The 17724-nt window shown below is 41.0% G+C and overlaps 1 protein-coding gene across 1 annotated transcript in view; it reads right to left on the bottom strand.

Annotated features, from left to right (window-relative positions):
* The window catches only part of FAM175B (family with sequence similarity 175, member B), a gene marked incomplete at its 5' end in the record, with an annotated part of 17544 nt that extends 456 nt beyond the window's left edge, over positions 1 to 17088 (bottom strand). The window contains 8 exons of the mRNA XM_010020488.1: positions 3 to 326; positions 5333 to 5447; positions 7449 to 7533; positions 8194 to 8313; positions 9030 to 9220; positions 11427 to 11493; positions 13956 to 13992; positions 16998 to 17088. Of these exons, the coding sequence (XP_010018790.1) occupies positions 3 to 326; positions 5333 to 5447; positions 7449 to 7533; positions 8194 to 8313; positions 9030 to 9220; positions 11427 to 11493; positions 13956 to 13992; positions 16998 to 17088 (1030 nt within the window). The remainder of the gene's footprint in view (positions 1 to 2; positions 327 to 5332; positions 5448 to 7448; positions 7534 to 8193; positions 8314 to 9029; positions 9221 to 11426; positions 11494 to 13955; positions 13993 to 16997) is intronic.
* Positions 17089 to 17724: the final 636 nt, after the last annotated feature.

Raw genomic sequence — 17724 nt, 5'->3', positions numbered from 1 at the left:
ACGAGTGTAACCGACCGCTCTTTGGGACGATGGCATGGATGCTCCATTACCTGAATATTTCAATCCTGTGTTTGTGGAAACGTAACTGGAAGAACCTACTGCTTGAGGTCGAGGCATAAAAACATTGCTTTCTAGGAGACTGGGACCCACAGTACTTTCTTGATTGCTTGCATTGAAATCGGAATACGGAGGAGGAGGATCGGAGACATCCGGATCTTCAAGTGTGCAGCCTTCCACAGCAAATCCAGTGTAGGACATTCGTGGAACAAACATAGGTTCCAAGTTATCTGTTGGCATCTGCCTGCTTAAAATTGCTTGCTGCATTCCTACAAAAGCAAAGAACATTGGTGTATTTAATGCTTACTTTGCAACATGCTTTACATAACCCGGGTGTAACATCGCACACCCCGCCCTCAGCTCTTCTCTGTCTTGCTGGTGGTTGTTATTAAATGCTAATCCCTGGCATTGCTTCCAGACTCCAGCACTGGATATTCTCCTCTCAGCCTCTACTATTCATCTTTCACATTTCTGAGTTTTGCATTGATGACTACAGAAGACACTATCCCTCACCATCATCTTACATCTTGCTTATTACTAACTACATCCTCCTCTTCAAGCTTCACAAAGAATACCTTCCCTAAATTTAGCAGGGCGCCCATGACACTCATCAGTATTAGCAGAACTTCACCATCCCAGTGATCCCATTTCAAAACCAAAAGATGGCAGAAAGCAAATAATCTATCCAAGAGCAAGTGTGCTGCATTTTTATGTTCACAGTCATCCTGTGCAGTTTGTTTCCTCCAGTTTAACTCCCCTAAAAACACAGCTGCAGGAAGTTTCCATAACCTGCTGCTCTTTCCACCTCATCCTCTCTCTTTATTTCTCTGTTGCTTCTCACATCAAGAAGTAGCTCTGCCAGGACTCACTGTGCCTGCTTGTCCTGGTTTCAACTGGGAGAGAGTTAGTAGCTGGTCAAGTGCTGTGCTTGGCTTTAGTCTGAGAACAGTGCTGATAACACACTGATGGTTTAGTTGTTCCTAAGTAGTGCCGACCCTGATCAAGGACTTTTCACTCTCTCATGCTCTGCCAGTGAGGAGGGGCACAAGAAGCTGAGAAGGAGCACAGCCAGGATCTAAGCTACCCAAAGGGATATTCCATACCACCGCACATCATGCCCAGTATATAAACTGGGGGGAGTTGGCCAGGAGGGGCCAATCACTGCCTGGGGACTGGCATGGGTCAGTGGGTGCTGAGCAATTGTGTTGTGCATCACTTGTGATTTAGTTTTTAAATGTTCATTTCTCCATATTTTTTTTTTCTTTTGGACCCTGTTATTAACAAAATCATTGTTATTATTTTTATTATTATTACATTTTACTTTATTTCAATTACTAAACTGTTCTTATCACGGGTTTTACCTTCTTCCAGTTCTCCTTCCCATCCCACCTGGGCGGGGGTTAAGTGAGCAGATGAATGGTACCTAGTTGCCAGCTAGGCAGGGATGCCTCACCTACACCATGTTGCCCGAGGCTCTGTCCATGTGTCATTCTTAACTTCTGCTGGCATTAAAAGTCTACGCTCCCACAATAACTTGTATTTAGATTTTCAACTAGCCAGCTGAGCAAGACTCATCCTTTGAAGCTGGGTTTCTATAGCCTTGGCACAGTGAACCACCATCAGGGCTCTGGCACTAGTGTGACACTGCTATGTTGTTCACTGTACTGGAAAAACTGGACACCATCACTGATATTTGTCCCCTATGAAAGGCCACACATAATGGGTAAAACCACCACGTCCACATTTTGATTTCTATTTAAGTCATTGTACAGTTAAGACAGTGGCTATAAACATTGTTTTCCACTAAGGACAGGGGCTCTTTCCAATCCATGTGGTTTTAACAATTAAAGCAAGACCAAAAGCCACGGGTATGTGTTGCCTTTAAGGATTTCACAGCACCTCCATGTTTCATAAGGAACAGACAGCAATATAAGCACTATGAGGACTAAAAATAAATAGCTGAAGAAGTGGTTAAAGAACAACTGCAATGGACTCATCAAGATGAAGCTCCCACAGCTCTGCACCAGAACTATACTCACATCAACCACCTAAATGATGGAATTGCATCATGCTTATTAAAATTACAGATGGCACCGTGCTAGTAATAGCTGCAAGTGTAACAGTACCACGACAGGAATCTGATCTTAAATGAGATGATTTAGAAACTCATTTCAGGAAGATATGCACAGGAATAATGAACTGCACAAACTGCGAGATGAGGAACTGCGACATCCTTCTGCAGGTTGACTGGTGATTTATGTCAGCTTTAAATCTCAACATGCATTCAGTGTGCTCAGCTGGTGAGAAACTGCATTATTTCAGTATGTGCTGTAATGCCTACAACTGGAATACTGCATCTCATTTTGAACACCACAGCTGAATAGGAAAAAGATGGAGGAACTCTATAAAACGACTTGTTAGAGGTCCAGATATCACAGAATCATAGAATAGTTTGGGTTGGAAAGGATCCCCAAAGGTCATCCAGTCCAAACCCCCTGCAAAGAACAGGGATATCTTCATCTAGATCATGACCTAAGAGGAAAGACTGTAATAACTGGCATATTATGAGAAGACAGAGGAAAGAGTTTCAGTCTTCAAATGTACATAAGAGGTTGCTGTAGAAAGGTAAGCAGGAAGCAGCTTGAATTAGAGGTGTGGACATTAGACATGAGGAAAAACTTCCTTGCTGTAAAACCATGCTACTGGAAAAGGCAAAAAACAAGGCTGAAGAGTTCCTTTAATCAAGTCATTCCTTTCAGGAATAAAAATTCCCTCAAGTGCCTATGTAACGGCCTTCATTCCTGATCCACAATACAAGAACTGGGAGATCTCCTGGCACCTGGGAAGTGCATGGCATTCACTACCCCTCAAACATGCTCCTCCAGACACAAAATCATTTTAGTGATCTGGCAAGTAAAGCCTCAACTGATTTTCATGCAGGAGTGTTAAACTCTCAACCTGGTAACCAAGAATTCAGAAGAACAAGCAGCTTTCCCATAACACCACCACAGGAATTTGAATCCCTTTCCCTCCAGCTCAGGGAATGATTAAGTGGAACATTTAACTCTCTAAACCCAAGGAAATTCTCCCGCTATTGAGAAAGGGAGAGAACAGAAGGCCAGCTTCAGTATTTAGGTACTCACAGCTAAAAATACTGCAGGGATCCAAGCTGCATGTTTTCTTGGTTCAGCCCTCTCACATGATTCTCTGCTCTGGCATAAATTTTCAGTGCAGCATTTGCATCTTTGCTGGTAGTACCTAGAGGCTAACACCGACTGCTCTTCCTCCTCCTCCCCCAACTTTTGCCATATGGGCTGGGATCAGCTCCAGTCACACTAAATACCCAGCTCTGTTTCTCACCAGCACATGTAGTAGCAGTTCCCTGGCTGTTTCATCTACAGCCAAGCAGGAAACAGCAGTGACTCATGCCACTTCCACCTTTCACATGGGCTGTGGCTGATGCTGGCTCTTCACCTTATCTCTGAGGTTCAGAGAAGGAAGAACTTGGGCTGACGGGTCAAACTGTGCTCTGAAATGCTCATGTGATAACAGGAAAAACTAAAACCAGCCAGTCATAGCAGCAGAGGGGCCTGTTGCACAGTTTAGGGTGTTAACCCATCTTCTAGTCTCAGATACAGCTTTAGATAACAAGATAAACAGACAAAAAACATCTTGTAGTGAAAACATCACTGGTTATTTGCTTACCATCTCAAAACAAGGAAGAAAACTTCAGCAAACACTGCCTCTGTGTGCTTTCTGGCCTACCCTCTGCTCCTACTCTCCATCTTCAGCCTTCCCCTACCTCACAAATTAAAGCAGATCAGCAATGCTTCCATAGGAAGGGCCAGGCTCTTCACAAACACCTACCTACTGCTAAGCAAAAGTCTCTTGAAGCCACATTCCATCCCTAGGAAGGAGGAAGCAACCAGGCAAGTACGCTCACACAACAGGCCTCACGGATTCAGAAAACCATGGAGCAGCAGCAGAAGGTGAATATACACCTATTACTACCAGTCCTGAGTACATGCTGTGAAAACTTGCATTGTTAATAGAAAATGCAGAACCAGTCCTAATAAAGCCATGGATTTTTAATGGGACTTATTTGCATCATGGAAAGTTAAACCCAATCAACTTGATATGAATAAAGGTCTTCAAAACACAGCAGGAGTATAATTTCTCCATTCAGAGCTTCCCTAGAAAGACTGTACTGATTGTACTGCCTTGAATAAATATTATCTTGAATAAAGAATTACCCAATTTGGCTTCCCACAACACACTGGCTATAGACAGTAGCTCTAAACCTGCAAGAAGGACATTATTTCTGTGGTTTCATGGACTTAAAGCTACTACAGATTGAAACTCCTACCCGTGATGATATGGTACTTGAAATAGGCAGGCAAATTCCAACAATATTCTGCATTTAAATAGTTCCTTCCACTTTCTAGCAGATACTCCTGAAGCTAGGAATGACTTCAAAATGGACTTTTGGGAAGATTTAGTTCAACACTGAATAGTGGTGTTTCAATTCTAGTCATGTTCATCACTAAGTCAGCAAATAATGCAATAAATGCTAAGTCAGGATTCAGTAACTATAAAATGTGAGGAAAGGATAACAATGTACATAGTCTGCTCTAAATCAATACTGAAAAACCCAATACAGCCACGAACAGCTACAGGGTCAAAAATCATCTAGACAGTACCCGAGACCTACATCAATGTTCATCACTTCTGCACTCGTCATCCTTCATCCAGTTTGTCTGGTGCCCAGTAACAGAACTGAACTCTAACTTCATTAGTGCTGGGCTCGTATCTGGGAATGGGGTTGGGAGTGGGAAAGGGAATAAAGATTCCAAAAAGCCACTGATAGCTGCTGGCCTGTAAACACAGTACCCTGTCTCTATGAAATACTGCAAATGGCATCTCTCCAGTGTTTAGCTTTGCTTTTTCCATTCCTGGCTTTGCTCCACTTTTCCTTCCCTACAACTGATGTTTTCCTCTGTTAGTTCCAGAATTGACTTGTTTGTTCTTTCTCTACAGCTTTTTCTCTCTCCTCTGTTTAAAGTATGCTCACGCTGGATGACTCCTACAGAAACACCTGAAGTACACATCCTTTCACACGTCAGGTATCATTCACTATAAACCCATCCTATACCCTTCCCAATGTGATTTATTTTTCCTCTTGCTATGACCTATCACAAATACAATTCAAAATAATTCTTCAAGATATTTTTTCCTTACAACATCTGAAAACAAAAACAATTAAAAGGCAACTTACTTATTTCTTGTTCCTTTTCACTTTTCTTTTGGGCGATTTGCCTTTTTAACTTGTCTACATCAGCTTGAAAAGATTCAACCACACGTTCACTTTTCTCTACATCTATACATACTGCCTAGGAGAAAAACATGAGATATGCAAAGATGTTGCAGAAATACAGGAAAGACTTTCACGACCACATTAATAAAGCTACAACCAGACAGGAAACCATTCAAAGCATGAAACTAAGATCAGGAGTTAATGATATCACAGAGTAATATTCAACCTGAAGATGGTTTTCCTCACTGGCTGTTGCCAATTCCCAACTGCTGCACAATAGGAAAAGCATTTCCAAATAATTCATTGTTACAGGAAGACTTGTACTAAGATCCAAACTTAGTTCTTCCTACGTAGTGCAAGAGAGTTTTCTTTTTAGTACACTGTTGTTAGCACAAGAATGCTATAGTAGCATGATTAAAATGTAGCATAAAGGCATCTAGACCAAATTTGGATAGAGGTATGAAACACTTGACTCAGGACAACTGTCCCAAGTTGTCTTGGGACTGGTATCTCTTAAATAAACAAGACCATGGATTTTCCAACAAGATTTCCCTAACCTGGTTGGAAAAGAATGTAAAATTTTCATAGAAGGCTCTTAAGTTTAAAACCAGTTCAGAATAATATTGATTTATTTCTTAATCTAGACATATCATAGTGCATATTATTTACTTATTTCCTCAGAAATTCAGCATTGGTCACTACACGTATGATCAGGTTTGAAGCGTACACAACTCTCAAAGCACTGATGAGTCTTAAACCAGTAAATCACTACCCATTTACTTGTCCTTCTCCAAAAGGTTACTAGTAGTGATCTTACCAACAGAGCTGAAAAACATTAACCATGCTTTCTGCTCCATATCTCATTCTCATATAAGATTATATAAACTCTCCCAAGTAATTTGTGATGAAAATCATATTCCCTGTACTGGAAATAAGAAAACTCATCTCCAGTCTTGTCACATTCTCTGTGAAACAGTCATTTTAAAGATAGGAGCTCCTGGAGCTAGCTAACACCTAAGTTACTTTTAAGGTCTGTAAACAATGTAGAGCAGCATGATTTACATGGTGAAATACACCAAGGTCACAGTTTTAACAGGTAGAAGACAACTCCCTGATTGATGTTGCATTTTCCAGACACCAATTCAAACAGCAGCAAGAGCATGAAAGGATGTATGTGCTCTTGGCAAAAACAAGCTTACAGAATGCCATTAGCTAATGGGATAGACCTCTGACAGTAAATGTTCATGTCTCCTGAAGCTGGCACAAAAGCTGCCTGCCTTCCCATCGCAAGTTGCTCACCTTACAAGGCAGGGTAGAAAGCAGCAACTTCCACCAAGAAATAGTAGCTCTCCTGCGCAAGCAGGGCAGGGGATGGTTGGAGGAATTACTACCTTGTTCTCTCCTGTACGTGCCAACCAGCAAAGCTGGAGCAGAGACACAAATCCCTCCAGGGCAGATGTAAGGGGAAAGCCTGGCAATAAGCTGTGACTACAGCACAATTAGCAGATGTGTGTGCTCCTGAGGGAGCAGAGCTTCGCTGCTCTTCACACAGGACAAGCTGTGAACTGACAAGCTCACATTTAGTAGATTTGACACTCCGGGCACTTTCAGACGCTTTGCTACATTTGGAGCAGGATTCACTCATGCTCTACACAAAACATTCACAAGTTTTAACTAACAGATGGAGCTCTTTGCTGCATGCTACATACTAAGAGCCAGGAGTCATTTTGAAACTGAGACAGGCAAGCCTTTAAACCTGTGCAAATCCCCACAGCCTTCAGCAAGGCTTTTCTTCAACACATGCTCTTAAAAATAGCTGATGTCTCCCAGAAATCCCTGAGCATTAAATCATTCTTACTTGCAAAAGAGAAAGAATTGGTGCTATTTAGATCAACCAGTTCTACAGCAGCCTTTGCAAATGCACCCATTAGCTAGAACCTGGCACATTCCATCATTACTCAGACTTATTTCCCTACAGTTCATAATAAATTATGAGCAATAACCACTCCTGGCTTAGCCAAAGGCCAAACAGAAGATGCCACATCCATAGTGAGCAACATTAACTAAAGGAAGTTACCTGTACTTTTTCCTGAAGTGCATTATAAACCTGATAGATAGCCCTGATGTCCTTCATCACTCCATCTTTGTCAAAAAAGTCAGTACTAAAAAAGAAGCAGAAACCATTAGTCAGAAAAGCCAACACAAGGTTCCAGCTCATGCTGCCTGTGAATTGCCTGTGAATATATATATAACCATATATAAAAGATGTACTTTATATTGCTAAAAAAAAAAATACCATACTCCCAAAAACCAAAATTTGGACAGCAGCATGTTCAATACCAAAAATTCCTTCTGGAACAAGAAAGTCCGATTGGATGAGATTGAACTTGTGTAGAAATCTTTAAGCTTGTATAATGTCAGTGTTAACAGTCTGAAGAGCTACTTTAATGCTGCGTTTACTTAAAATTGCTTAAGAAAACAAGACTTCAACACTTCCAAGTCAGAATTCAGGTTTTAAACTGAGATTACAGACAGAATTCTTCGGAGGGGGTGTGGGTGGAAATAAACCAAGCAAGTTCCAGCCAGAAGGTCCATAGCACCAACTGGCCATAGGAACCCCACTTTTCAGATCACTGCACTGAATCCTCTTTGTCCTTCTGAAAGATTCAGTTCTAAACAGGAAAAAAAACACACTGGATCTGACCATTCTCCTCCAAAATTAGTTTTTTTCCTGCTTGAAATGGGTGTTTGTAGTGTCCTTTGGAAGGTACAGAAGGTAGAGCTTGATGCCTGTGCTTCATTTGCAAAGGAAAAGTCCTTACCCGTGTTCCTTAATAACTTTGGCATAACTCTGAGAAGTATTTGGCACTGAAGAAACTTTGTATTCCTGTTGACTAGTGTTGCCTAGATTAGGAATAGTAAGTGACACTCTTTGATTATACCTGCAGAGAAAGTGCAGAAAGACTTCTTAATTCATTTGCAAAAGATTATTTACAATAGCCTTGGTATTATTATCCCAGCTCTCCGATGATCCCAAGTCCTCTAAATTCAAATCTTCTGCATTAGGTTCATTATAAAAGCTGCTAAATATTAGAAGTCATGTTCAAAATAAATACATGATAAACTCCCTTGAGATGAACTTACCTCTGTGCCTCTTAGAACCTTTGAACTGGGCATTCAAACTACTACAGATACAAGGGTGAAGCTATATTCAGGTCTACTATAATGAATGTGGTACTGACATCTGATTTCTCTTAAAAATCTTTTGTCATTGATGTTGTCTGAAGATTTAAAGACTGAAAATAACTTTTGCTCATCCCAAAACTTTATTACTTGCACAGGAAAAAAAAAAAATAGCTGTCACAGAAACAGAGACTGGTTTGGGTTGGAAAGGACCTTAAGATCATCCAGTTCCAACCCCCTGCCATGGGCAGGGACACCTCACTCTAGACCATGGTGCCCAAGGCTCTGTCCAATCTGGCCTTGAACACTGCCACGGATCCCTAACAACTGTACACCAAGACATCACTTGGCAATCACAAAGCCTTCTTTATGTGTAAAGAGACTGTACAAACTCCAAAATAGTCCTGAGTACAAAGAACAGAAAGAAGCAGCAGAACAAACTATGAGTATTGGTTCATATACAGACATTGCTTACCTTCGGTTTGGTCTAAAAAGCACATATTCTAAAGCATGTGTTGAGTTATTTGCAGTGGAAATGAAGCTGAAGAGGAGGAAGACAAGATCAGGCACTCCAAGAATATGGGTCAGCTGTTTATGGATGATGTGTTCTCTATATGACATTTGCTGCTGAGTGTTTCTCCTAAATCTGTACCACCCGATAACGTTCTGTAATCAAAGTACATCAGAAAAAACCCGAAGTATTAAGTGAGAGATACAGATTTACCTTCTGATAATGAAGTTGCTGAAACTCTGGTATCATGTGAATTAGCCAATAGCTTTATTACAATAAAATCAGCCTGAATTACTACAGGTTTGAACCTATTAACCTGAAACAAGTGACAACTTATTACAACATGCCTAATTAGTGCTCCACCTTGCTGTGCTACAAACATGCAAGTGCTAGTCAAGATCCCACTTCCAATATCCTCCAATTGTTCCATTTTAGCAACAAAACCTTGGAGCATCATCACATTATTAGACTTGAGCTGTTTTCACTCACAGCAGATGTGGGGTTTCCATAGCACTAAGTATTTCAACTGCCTATTCACTTGTGTTGATTTGTAAGACATTTCCAGTGCTTCACAAACATGTTTGCAAACTCATGGCTGTTGATGAGACACATGGGACTAATCTGCTGTGTACAATAAAATTACTTCACTGTATATTGAATTATGAAAGATTCTTATGCAGATCAGATAAGATCCATTCTAACTCCATGATTCTATTGTATACAACACGTATTCAACTCCTTTCCTTCATGTAAACTAACATTTAATTGAAGAGAAGGACTTGAAAAAGGACTCCTCATGAGCAATTTGGGTTAGGAAGAGTCTCAGGAATAGGTACTCTCATGTAATGATGCATTAAGACTGCATGTATATATTCAGTGGGATAGAGCAGATTCTACATATTTTACATCTTGCCAGAGCCTCCCTGCAAGGTAGATCCTGCCAAAGCAAAATTCAACTGAAAACTAGTGGGAGACAGTTTTTACTTGGTTTTTGTCTTGTTCCCTGAAATGGGAACTTACTATAGTGTTCTAGAGGAGAGTTATGCGGTTACAGAATTCAGGATTTGAGACTGGCAACTCACTCCATCATCAGCATATAAACATACATGTCTGTATGTTTATATACACACCCTTTGTATGTATATACACCCAAAGCACCTATGTACTCAGCATAAATATGTTAGTATACACAGAGGAGTTTATTCTTAGAGCACTTTCTGGAAGAAACAAGACAAGAAAGAAGCATTACAACCATCTGTGCAGAAGTTGCACAGATTAAGGACTTGCTCCCCTAAAGATCCCTCCTCCTTGTCTGCAAGCAAAAGTGAACAGAAAATGAAGACTGCAAATGCACTTAGCAATTGAGCAATGCTTTGCATAAGGATTCACACAGTAGGCATTCTTACTCAGAGGAGTAAGAGTTACAGTTGAGTCACCTGTAGGGGACTGAAATCCCAAGAGTTGGCCATGCCCTGGCAGTTTACTACTAGTGAAACACAACCAGCACTGCTACGAGCAGCTGGAACGATGTTGCTTTGATGCTGCTTGGTAAAAATCAGTCAAACAAGAAAAAAAGGTCCTATTTTAATCACTCTGGCACTAAACAAACCTCATCAGCCAAATTCATGTACTAGATGCTTTCCTGCTACATCTAACAAGGTCCACAGTTGCCATTAATTGTACCATGCAAGTTGTCATCTGTCCTCCTGCCAGAGCAAAGCGACTGGTGGATTCACTTCCCTACCTGAGGAACCACATCTGCAGCTCTGTTCTTTGATGTATCAGTGCAGAACTTCTGAATCAGTTATTTAGTAATCACAGATAGTGCACTACAAGTGTGGAAGGAAACCTTGAAAAAGGTTTGACACATAACTCCTAAAACTGAATCTTCTTAACACTGGTTGTGCTACTAACAACATATGCATGATGTAAAGCAATGACAACATCTGACGTAACTGATGGAACAGTTTGTCCAGTTTAAACCTGACAGCGCAAAAATTGCAATTATCCTTACAACCCTTTAAAACAAATTCTTTAGAACAGGTTTTCAGGTCAGCTACACCTTGGTTTCAGCAGCAGAGGACACAAACATTATGCTCCATGTGTAGCTCAGAAATGAGTGGGTCTCCCTTCACTTTTGGAGAGTTAAGCTTAAACCCTTTGCATTCCTTCAGGGAATTCAGACTTTACCCCACCTAAGTGCCACAAATCCACCAACTGCTGTAGACAATAAACCTTGGGTCAAACTAAACGATCAGTATCAGATGAAGGTATTAGTTCTAGTTAGCTACTTCTGTTTTGCAAACCCATCTTTCTAGTTAAAGGCTCTAATGACCAGAAGGAGGAAAAGACAGAACTTACTTTTCTTCGGTCTTTAAGAATCCTGTCCAAACTCTCCTCATTAACCTTGCCTGCATAGTCATAAAAGCTTGAACCAAAAAAGGAAGAGAGAAAGGTAGGTACATAGTTTACATACACACATTATTATTCAGAATTTATACTGTTCTTCAAATAGATGACATTCTATACATCACAAAGCAGATTCTGTAGTTTTACCTTTACCAACATAGGTCAGTATCCACACCACCTACTTAGGAGATCTGACTCTGGTGCCATATAGAGCACAGTTAGAAGCCTTGGTTTGAATAGAGGCAGTTGCTTACAGAGGAGAGTGCAGAGCATTGCAATTAGATGCGTAAGAGTAGCTGGAGCAAAAACTCTAACCACTTTTAAACCACTAGTAATGAAATACAAGAGGCCTGTAATTATTAGGTTTAAAATGCTTTCATTGCACAATATTAGTTAGATGCTTAGTATTTCCCTGGCAGCCCCTACAAGGAGTATGTATGTCATGGACTGTGTCGTTTCATTCTGACCAGCAACCTGCTCTGATAAGGAGGTCTCCCTGCCAAAGAAGAAAGGAAAACAGGGCCATTTACATGCAGCTGCAAATCCATTCGTTGAGCTCCAGTCCTGCAATTACACTCACATGATTGGACTCTTGAAGTCAAAACAATTACCCTGAGGTCAGCAAGAACCCAAAGTATCATGGTCTTTCCATCTGGCTCTGCTTATAAAACTGAGGCCCAAACCCTAAGGTGTTCTTTAGAGGCCATGACAGACTTCAGAATTTATAAATCTATCTACACAGAGAGGTTTATAAATTCAAGTAGATCACACTTCTTGAGCAAAGAGAAAACGTCTGAAAATCAGTTCCTCCTTCACTTACCTGCCAAGTCCTTAGCCAAGAGCTGCTACCACTAACACCTAAAGCAGTGCAGGAAAACACTCTGGTTTAGAGGTCTGTGATCTCAACTCTTGTGGGGGGGGTAAAAAAACACAACAGAAAATCCTAAGCTCAGTACTTGGCTGGTAAATAAGGGTGGAAATAAGATTTGTTTCAAGTTCTTGTGAATATTAAGGCTACAATTAATTACTAATTTGAGATACTACATAACATTTGCATAACCTTTCAATTCATGTTCACAGTATTTATGCATTCCAGTAAGTACTGCATATCCAATTCTTCCTCTTTCTGTGCTTTATAAGAACAGTTTTCTTATGGACTGAGCAACTAGTATGTAACAAAACACCTTCATCTGAGAACTGCACAGAGAAATCAATCCTTTTAAAAGCCTTCCTTCTTATTCAGTTCCCACATGCTGGTAAAAGCACTGGAACCAAGCCTGTTATGATGAGTGGATGAGCATTAGGCTTTATCAGACTGGCTATGCTGAAGTCAAAAGGATAAGGCAGAAATGCCCCAAAATCAGCACCTGCTACAACTAACAGAGAAACTAACAGCCTGCTCTGTTCTTGATAAAAGCTGTATGAAGTGTGAGAGTTTCCCCTGTGCTCTGAAGTAAATGAATTCATCAGTTTTCTTGTGCAGAAATCATACAGTGAAACAGACTCCTTCCTCCCTCAGCTCAGTTACTAACAACCAGTTTCTTGACCAGGGAGAAGCACTCAGTGTGAGGGGGTTTGATGTGAGCTGCATGAAGCATCCCTAGGAACCACAAAGAGCCTAGGAGAACCTGGGATGTTACCTTGCTGTGGAGTCTCTAGCATTTAAAACACTGAGTTGAGAGTATCCTCTCTGTAATTATCAGATAGCAAATGACAGCCTGCAGCTTTTCTTTCTAAGGCAACCAATGGCAACCATCATATCCAAGGTACTGAGTCTAAAGTGGCCAGGAACATCTAAAGACAGACAAGAGGAGAGTAACTGGACATTCCTTCTACAAAGACTAATTGGGAATTCCTTCTAAAAGGAATTTATAGACAGCAATTTAGAAGCCATCACTCTGTAACAGTGAAGACTCTAGAAAAAAGCTACACATAAATAGATGGAAGCTGCTAAATAGAATATATTAGACCTGTAGTTAACTTACAATCTGGAGTACAGGAGATCAGAAAGCAGAAGTAATGAGTAAGCTGAAGGTTTCAGAGTAATTAATTGGTGCAAGTGAGTACAACTAACTAGAAAGCAGCCTGTTAACAGCAAGTTACTAAGGTGACTTAGCAGAGGCCCAAGCAGAGCTAAGCTCAGACTACATTGATCGAAACTGGTTTTGACATTCATCCTCATTATCAGAGTGAGATGATTTGATCTGACTGCTACTCTACCTCCACTAACTACAAGAGGTGGAAGAGCAGAGGGATAGAGAAATAAGCCCAGAGAGGCCACCTTGGCACCCTTTCTAACCTAAGGTAAGTGCTACTAAACCCATAAACTCACTTTCAGTGCCAGAATTGGTGCTATTTACATGTATTTCTGTAATACCATCAGATGAGTAAGCAATGCAATGGTAGATACACGTGAAATGCTGATATAGTTCAGTCTTTATATTGTGCAGGCACCCCAGGAAGACAACAGAAAACACTTACCTAAAGAGTTTTGAACAAGGCTCGTGGTTATGGATTTCTGCAACACACAAACAAAAAGAGACTTATGTCCAGGTGCTGAAGGTAAAGAGAACATTCCAGGGGCAAATCTGGCATCAACTTTCCACATCACACCTACTGAGCAAATAATCATTTGTGTCACACCACACACTGCCCTTAAGGTCTCAACAAGAGCCGATGACTTGCACCATACCCAGAAAACAGACTTCTCTTTCTAGTCTGCTGTTTTACAGAGGGACATACTTTAACAATGAGCAAGACAGAGACTCGCTCAGAGACAAGATATATCTGAGCCTCAAATACACACTCATGGGTATTATTTTATAGTTGTGAGCTCCTCACAAAGGCATTTGTGATTTTTTTCTTTTTGACACACCTTTCCACAACAGTTTACTTGCATTTATAGACAGCGTGTATGACAATGGATAAAAACAGGAATGGGGAAGGGCATCACTGAAACATTACACACTGGAGTATTTAAAAGGCAAGGCAAATAGAATCTCTGATGAGAAAAGGGGTTAAAGACCACTCCAAAACAGCTGAAATTTTTGATTCTGCTATATGCAGTATTAAAAAGTCATTAAAAAGCAGAGTATTTTTCATTGAAGAGGTTGTAATAAATGCAATCATAATAAAATGAGTAACATGTAATAATGTAATAAAATGTAATAATCTCAGAGAATCCCAGACTGGTTAGGGATGGAAGGGACCTTAAAGCTCATCCAGTTCCATCAGGAGCAAAGAGCCAATCCACATCAACTCCCTAACACCAAGCATGACTTACAGATATTTTGTGGTACTTAATACTTCTTTTAAGCTCTCTTCTACTCTTTTTACCAAATACAGTTTATCCTTTATTCCCTTTATTATACCTCAATCACATAACTTTTGTCTGAAGCTGTATTTGCTCAGCCTGAATAGTACTTCTGTAGCAATATTACTTCAAGCTCTGATATTAGAACCCCACTGGAGCGCACAGCAACTTAGTGTTCAGGCTCTTCCCTCCTGGAGGATGAGTCACGACGTGCTGTTCTGAAAGGCAAAGCCTGCTCATCACTGCAGTGTCGGCACAGGCAGAATCACATCACAACTCCCAGGACCAACAGGCTGCACACACGAGCATCTCAGCATATTTAGCCACTGTCAAAACAAGGCCTTGAACACCCATGGCAGACGTGCTGCTGAGAAACTGCATTCCCACTGGCAACAACTCCTCATGATGCTGCTGTTTCAGCTGCTGACTGACTTTGTTTGGAACTGGATTGAGATGAGCTCCGAGGCAGAAGCTCTTCCCTGTGAGGGTGCTGAGGCGCTGGCACAGGGTGCCCAGAGAAGCTGTGGCTGCCCCATCCCTGGCAGTGTTCAAGGCCAGGTTGGACACAGGGGCTTGGAGCAACCTGCTCTAGTGGAAGGTGTCCCTGCCCATAGCAGGGGTTGGGACTGGATGAGCTTCAAGGTTCCTTCCAACCTAAACCAGTCTGGGATTCTGTGAATTGTTTAAAAGTCTAATCAACCCCATTACTTTCACACTGACATCCAGGAACCTGTGGAAACAATCTGCTAAACAAAACCAGCAAGTGGAATTACTTCATCTTAGACCAGCTCCTTACAGCAAATATGTTGACGAAGACAACTGAGAGTACATGCTTGAACCTTGGGTTATTATGTTGCTACACAGACCTTGTGCTTTGAAAAACAGGAAGCAAGAAGCCTACTGCTCAGATTGCATGAAGGAGCTATCATTCACCATTTAAGTTTTGCATCCTGACTTGTATTTTTATATATATAAAAAATACATACATATTTTTATAGAAATCTACGATATATATACACACATATACTCAAACACCACCACTGAGCTTTGAGACAACAGACAAGTAAGGCTATTAAAACTTATCTGTGACAACAATGCCTCAAAACTGTCAATCCCAGTTCATGAGTGGAACTGGGAATTCGAGAGTTAATGTCAATGGAGAAATACTGAGAGTAAAAATTTGGTGAACAATAAACACATCCAGCAGATCTCCTGGGGCAGAAATTCCAGTACAGATATTAACTGTAACCAAGGACGTGACAAGAGTTATCTAACAAGGGAGTAACTTTTAACACCACAAACACTTGGTTTATGAAAGCACGCTGAGGCAGCGGGTGGTGACAGTGCTTTATCACACTGACAACTACAACTAAGAGCAGTTATCACCGAGTAGTACCGTCTGCTTTTGTCTGAGCAGAGTCGTCAGCTGCCTGCCCTTATACAAGGCTTTGGTAGTGATTATATATCCACAAAACAAATCCTAGGCCTCTGGGTTTTGTGATTTAGCTCAATCGTAACTAGTTGACACTTCACACTGTCACTTTAGCACCCAAGTTTCCTTAGGAATAACTGCAACAGAAAACTACTTCACGTTCTGGATCCTTGAATACACAACCATCACTAATTTAAGGTGGCAAGCATCTTAAGATGTAACCGTGTAGCACACACTGCCCATTAGTTCTCCATCAGAATAACATTTCAGAGGCCATTACAAGCCATTTGTGTACTAGCTCAGCTTTAGGCAGACCCTGCTGCGTTATCTGGAGTCAGATCCACACAGCCATGTACACATTTGGGTCTTTAAAGAAGGTATTTTAACACTGGGTGATAGATATGTAAACAAAAGGGGCATTTTCCTTCAAGGGTTTCCTATTTTCTATGAACCACAGAGCTAAAAACATGCAACAGCTCCTCATGTATAAAAATATCTGCTTGAATGAACAACACTTTACAGCAAGATCTGAGATCTTCTCTTACATTTCACAGCACCAACAAACCAGCTGCACAGTCCTTGTGCTTAGCAATAAACTAGAAGAACCCTGTACATAGCAAAGGACCATTTCCTTTCCTCACATCAAACACAAACACTGCAGCAAAAGGGACTCTGAAAGGCTGGAACATCTTGGGCTGGTCTCACAGTGCAATAATTGTCACTGAATTGTACTGAAAACAGTGCTCCTTTAGAATTTCTCAATGTTTCTATTACTTACCAATCACTTGTAGAAATTCAGTGTTGCTGATCTGTGAATCACTGATGCTAAAAGTCTCTTCCTGTCTCACCTCTCCCAGCAGAAATCCTTCCTACAATTTTAAAGGGGGAAAATAAAAAGGACTAAAAATAGAATAGACTAAATAAAAAAGACTAAAAATACCCACTCTATCCCTTCGTTTGCTGTAACTCACTTAGCATTAAATGGAAGAATTCAAACAAAGATTGAGTTTGAAATAAGTATCAGAGCTGCAGTAGGTATAACCTGTCCTCAGATTTACAGACTGAGTTTCTTATTTACCAACATCCTTTCACAACGGGTTGTCCAAATATTCCACTGGAAGCTTCCATAGGTGACACAACTTGTACAAGGAAAGCACAGGTTACATCACGGAGAGCTCTGCCTCCAGTCCCAGGCACACGGTGGATGAGGAGGAGGCCTGAGTATGGTGGTTCTGGACAACCTGATCTAGTTGAAGATGTCCCTGCTCATGGCAGGGGGGTTGGAACTAGATGATCTTAAGGTCCTTTCAAACTCAAACCCTTCCATGATGCACAGCACCACTACTACTCTGGTCCATCAAAGAGAACGGGACGTGGGGTCTACATCTGCAGAGGCTTATTCAAACTTACACACAGAGATTGGGCTCAATTACACACTCACACCACGTTTCCACACGCGTCTTCCCGCCTGGAGCCCATTCCCCGCGTGTGCTGCGAGAGCCCCG

Source organism: Nestor notabilis, unplaced genomic scaffold (genome assembly GCF_000696875.1).
Source record: "Nestor notabilis isolate BGI_N333 unplaced genomic scaffold, ASM69687v1 scaffold9638, whole genome shotgun sequence".
Taxonomy (NCBI): Eukaryota; Metazoa; Chordata; class Aves; order Psittaciformes; family Psittacidae; genus Nestor; species Nestor notabilis.
This window is presented reverse-complemented; position numbering and strand designations above follow the sequence as displayed.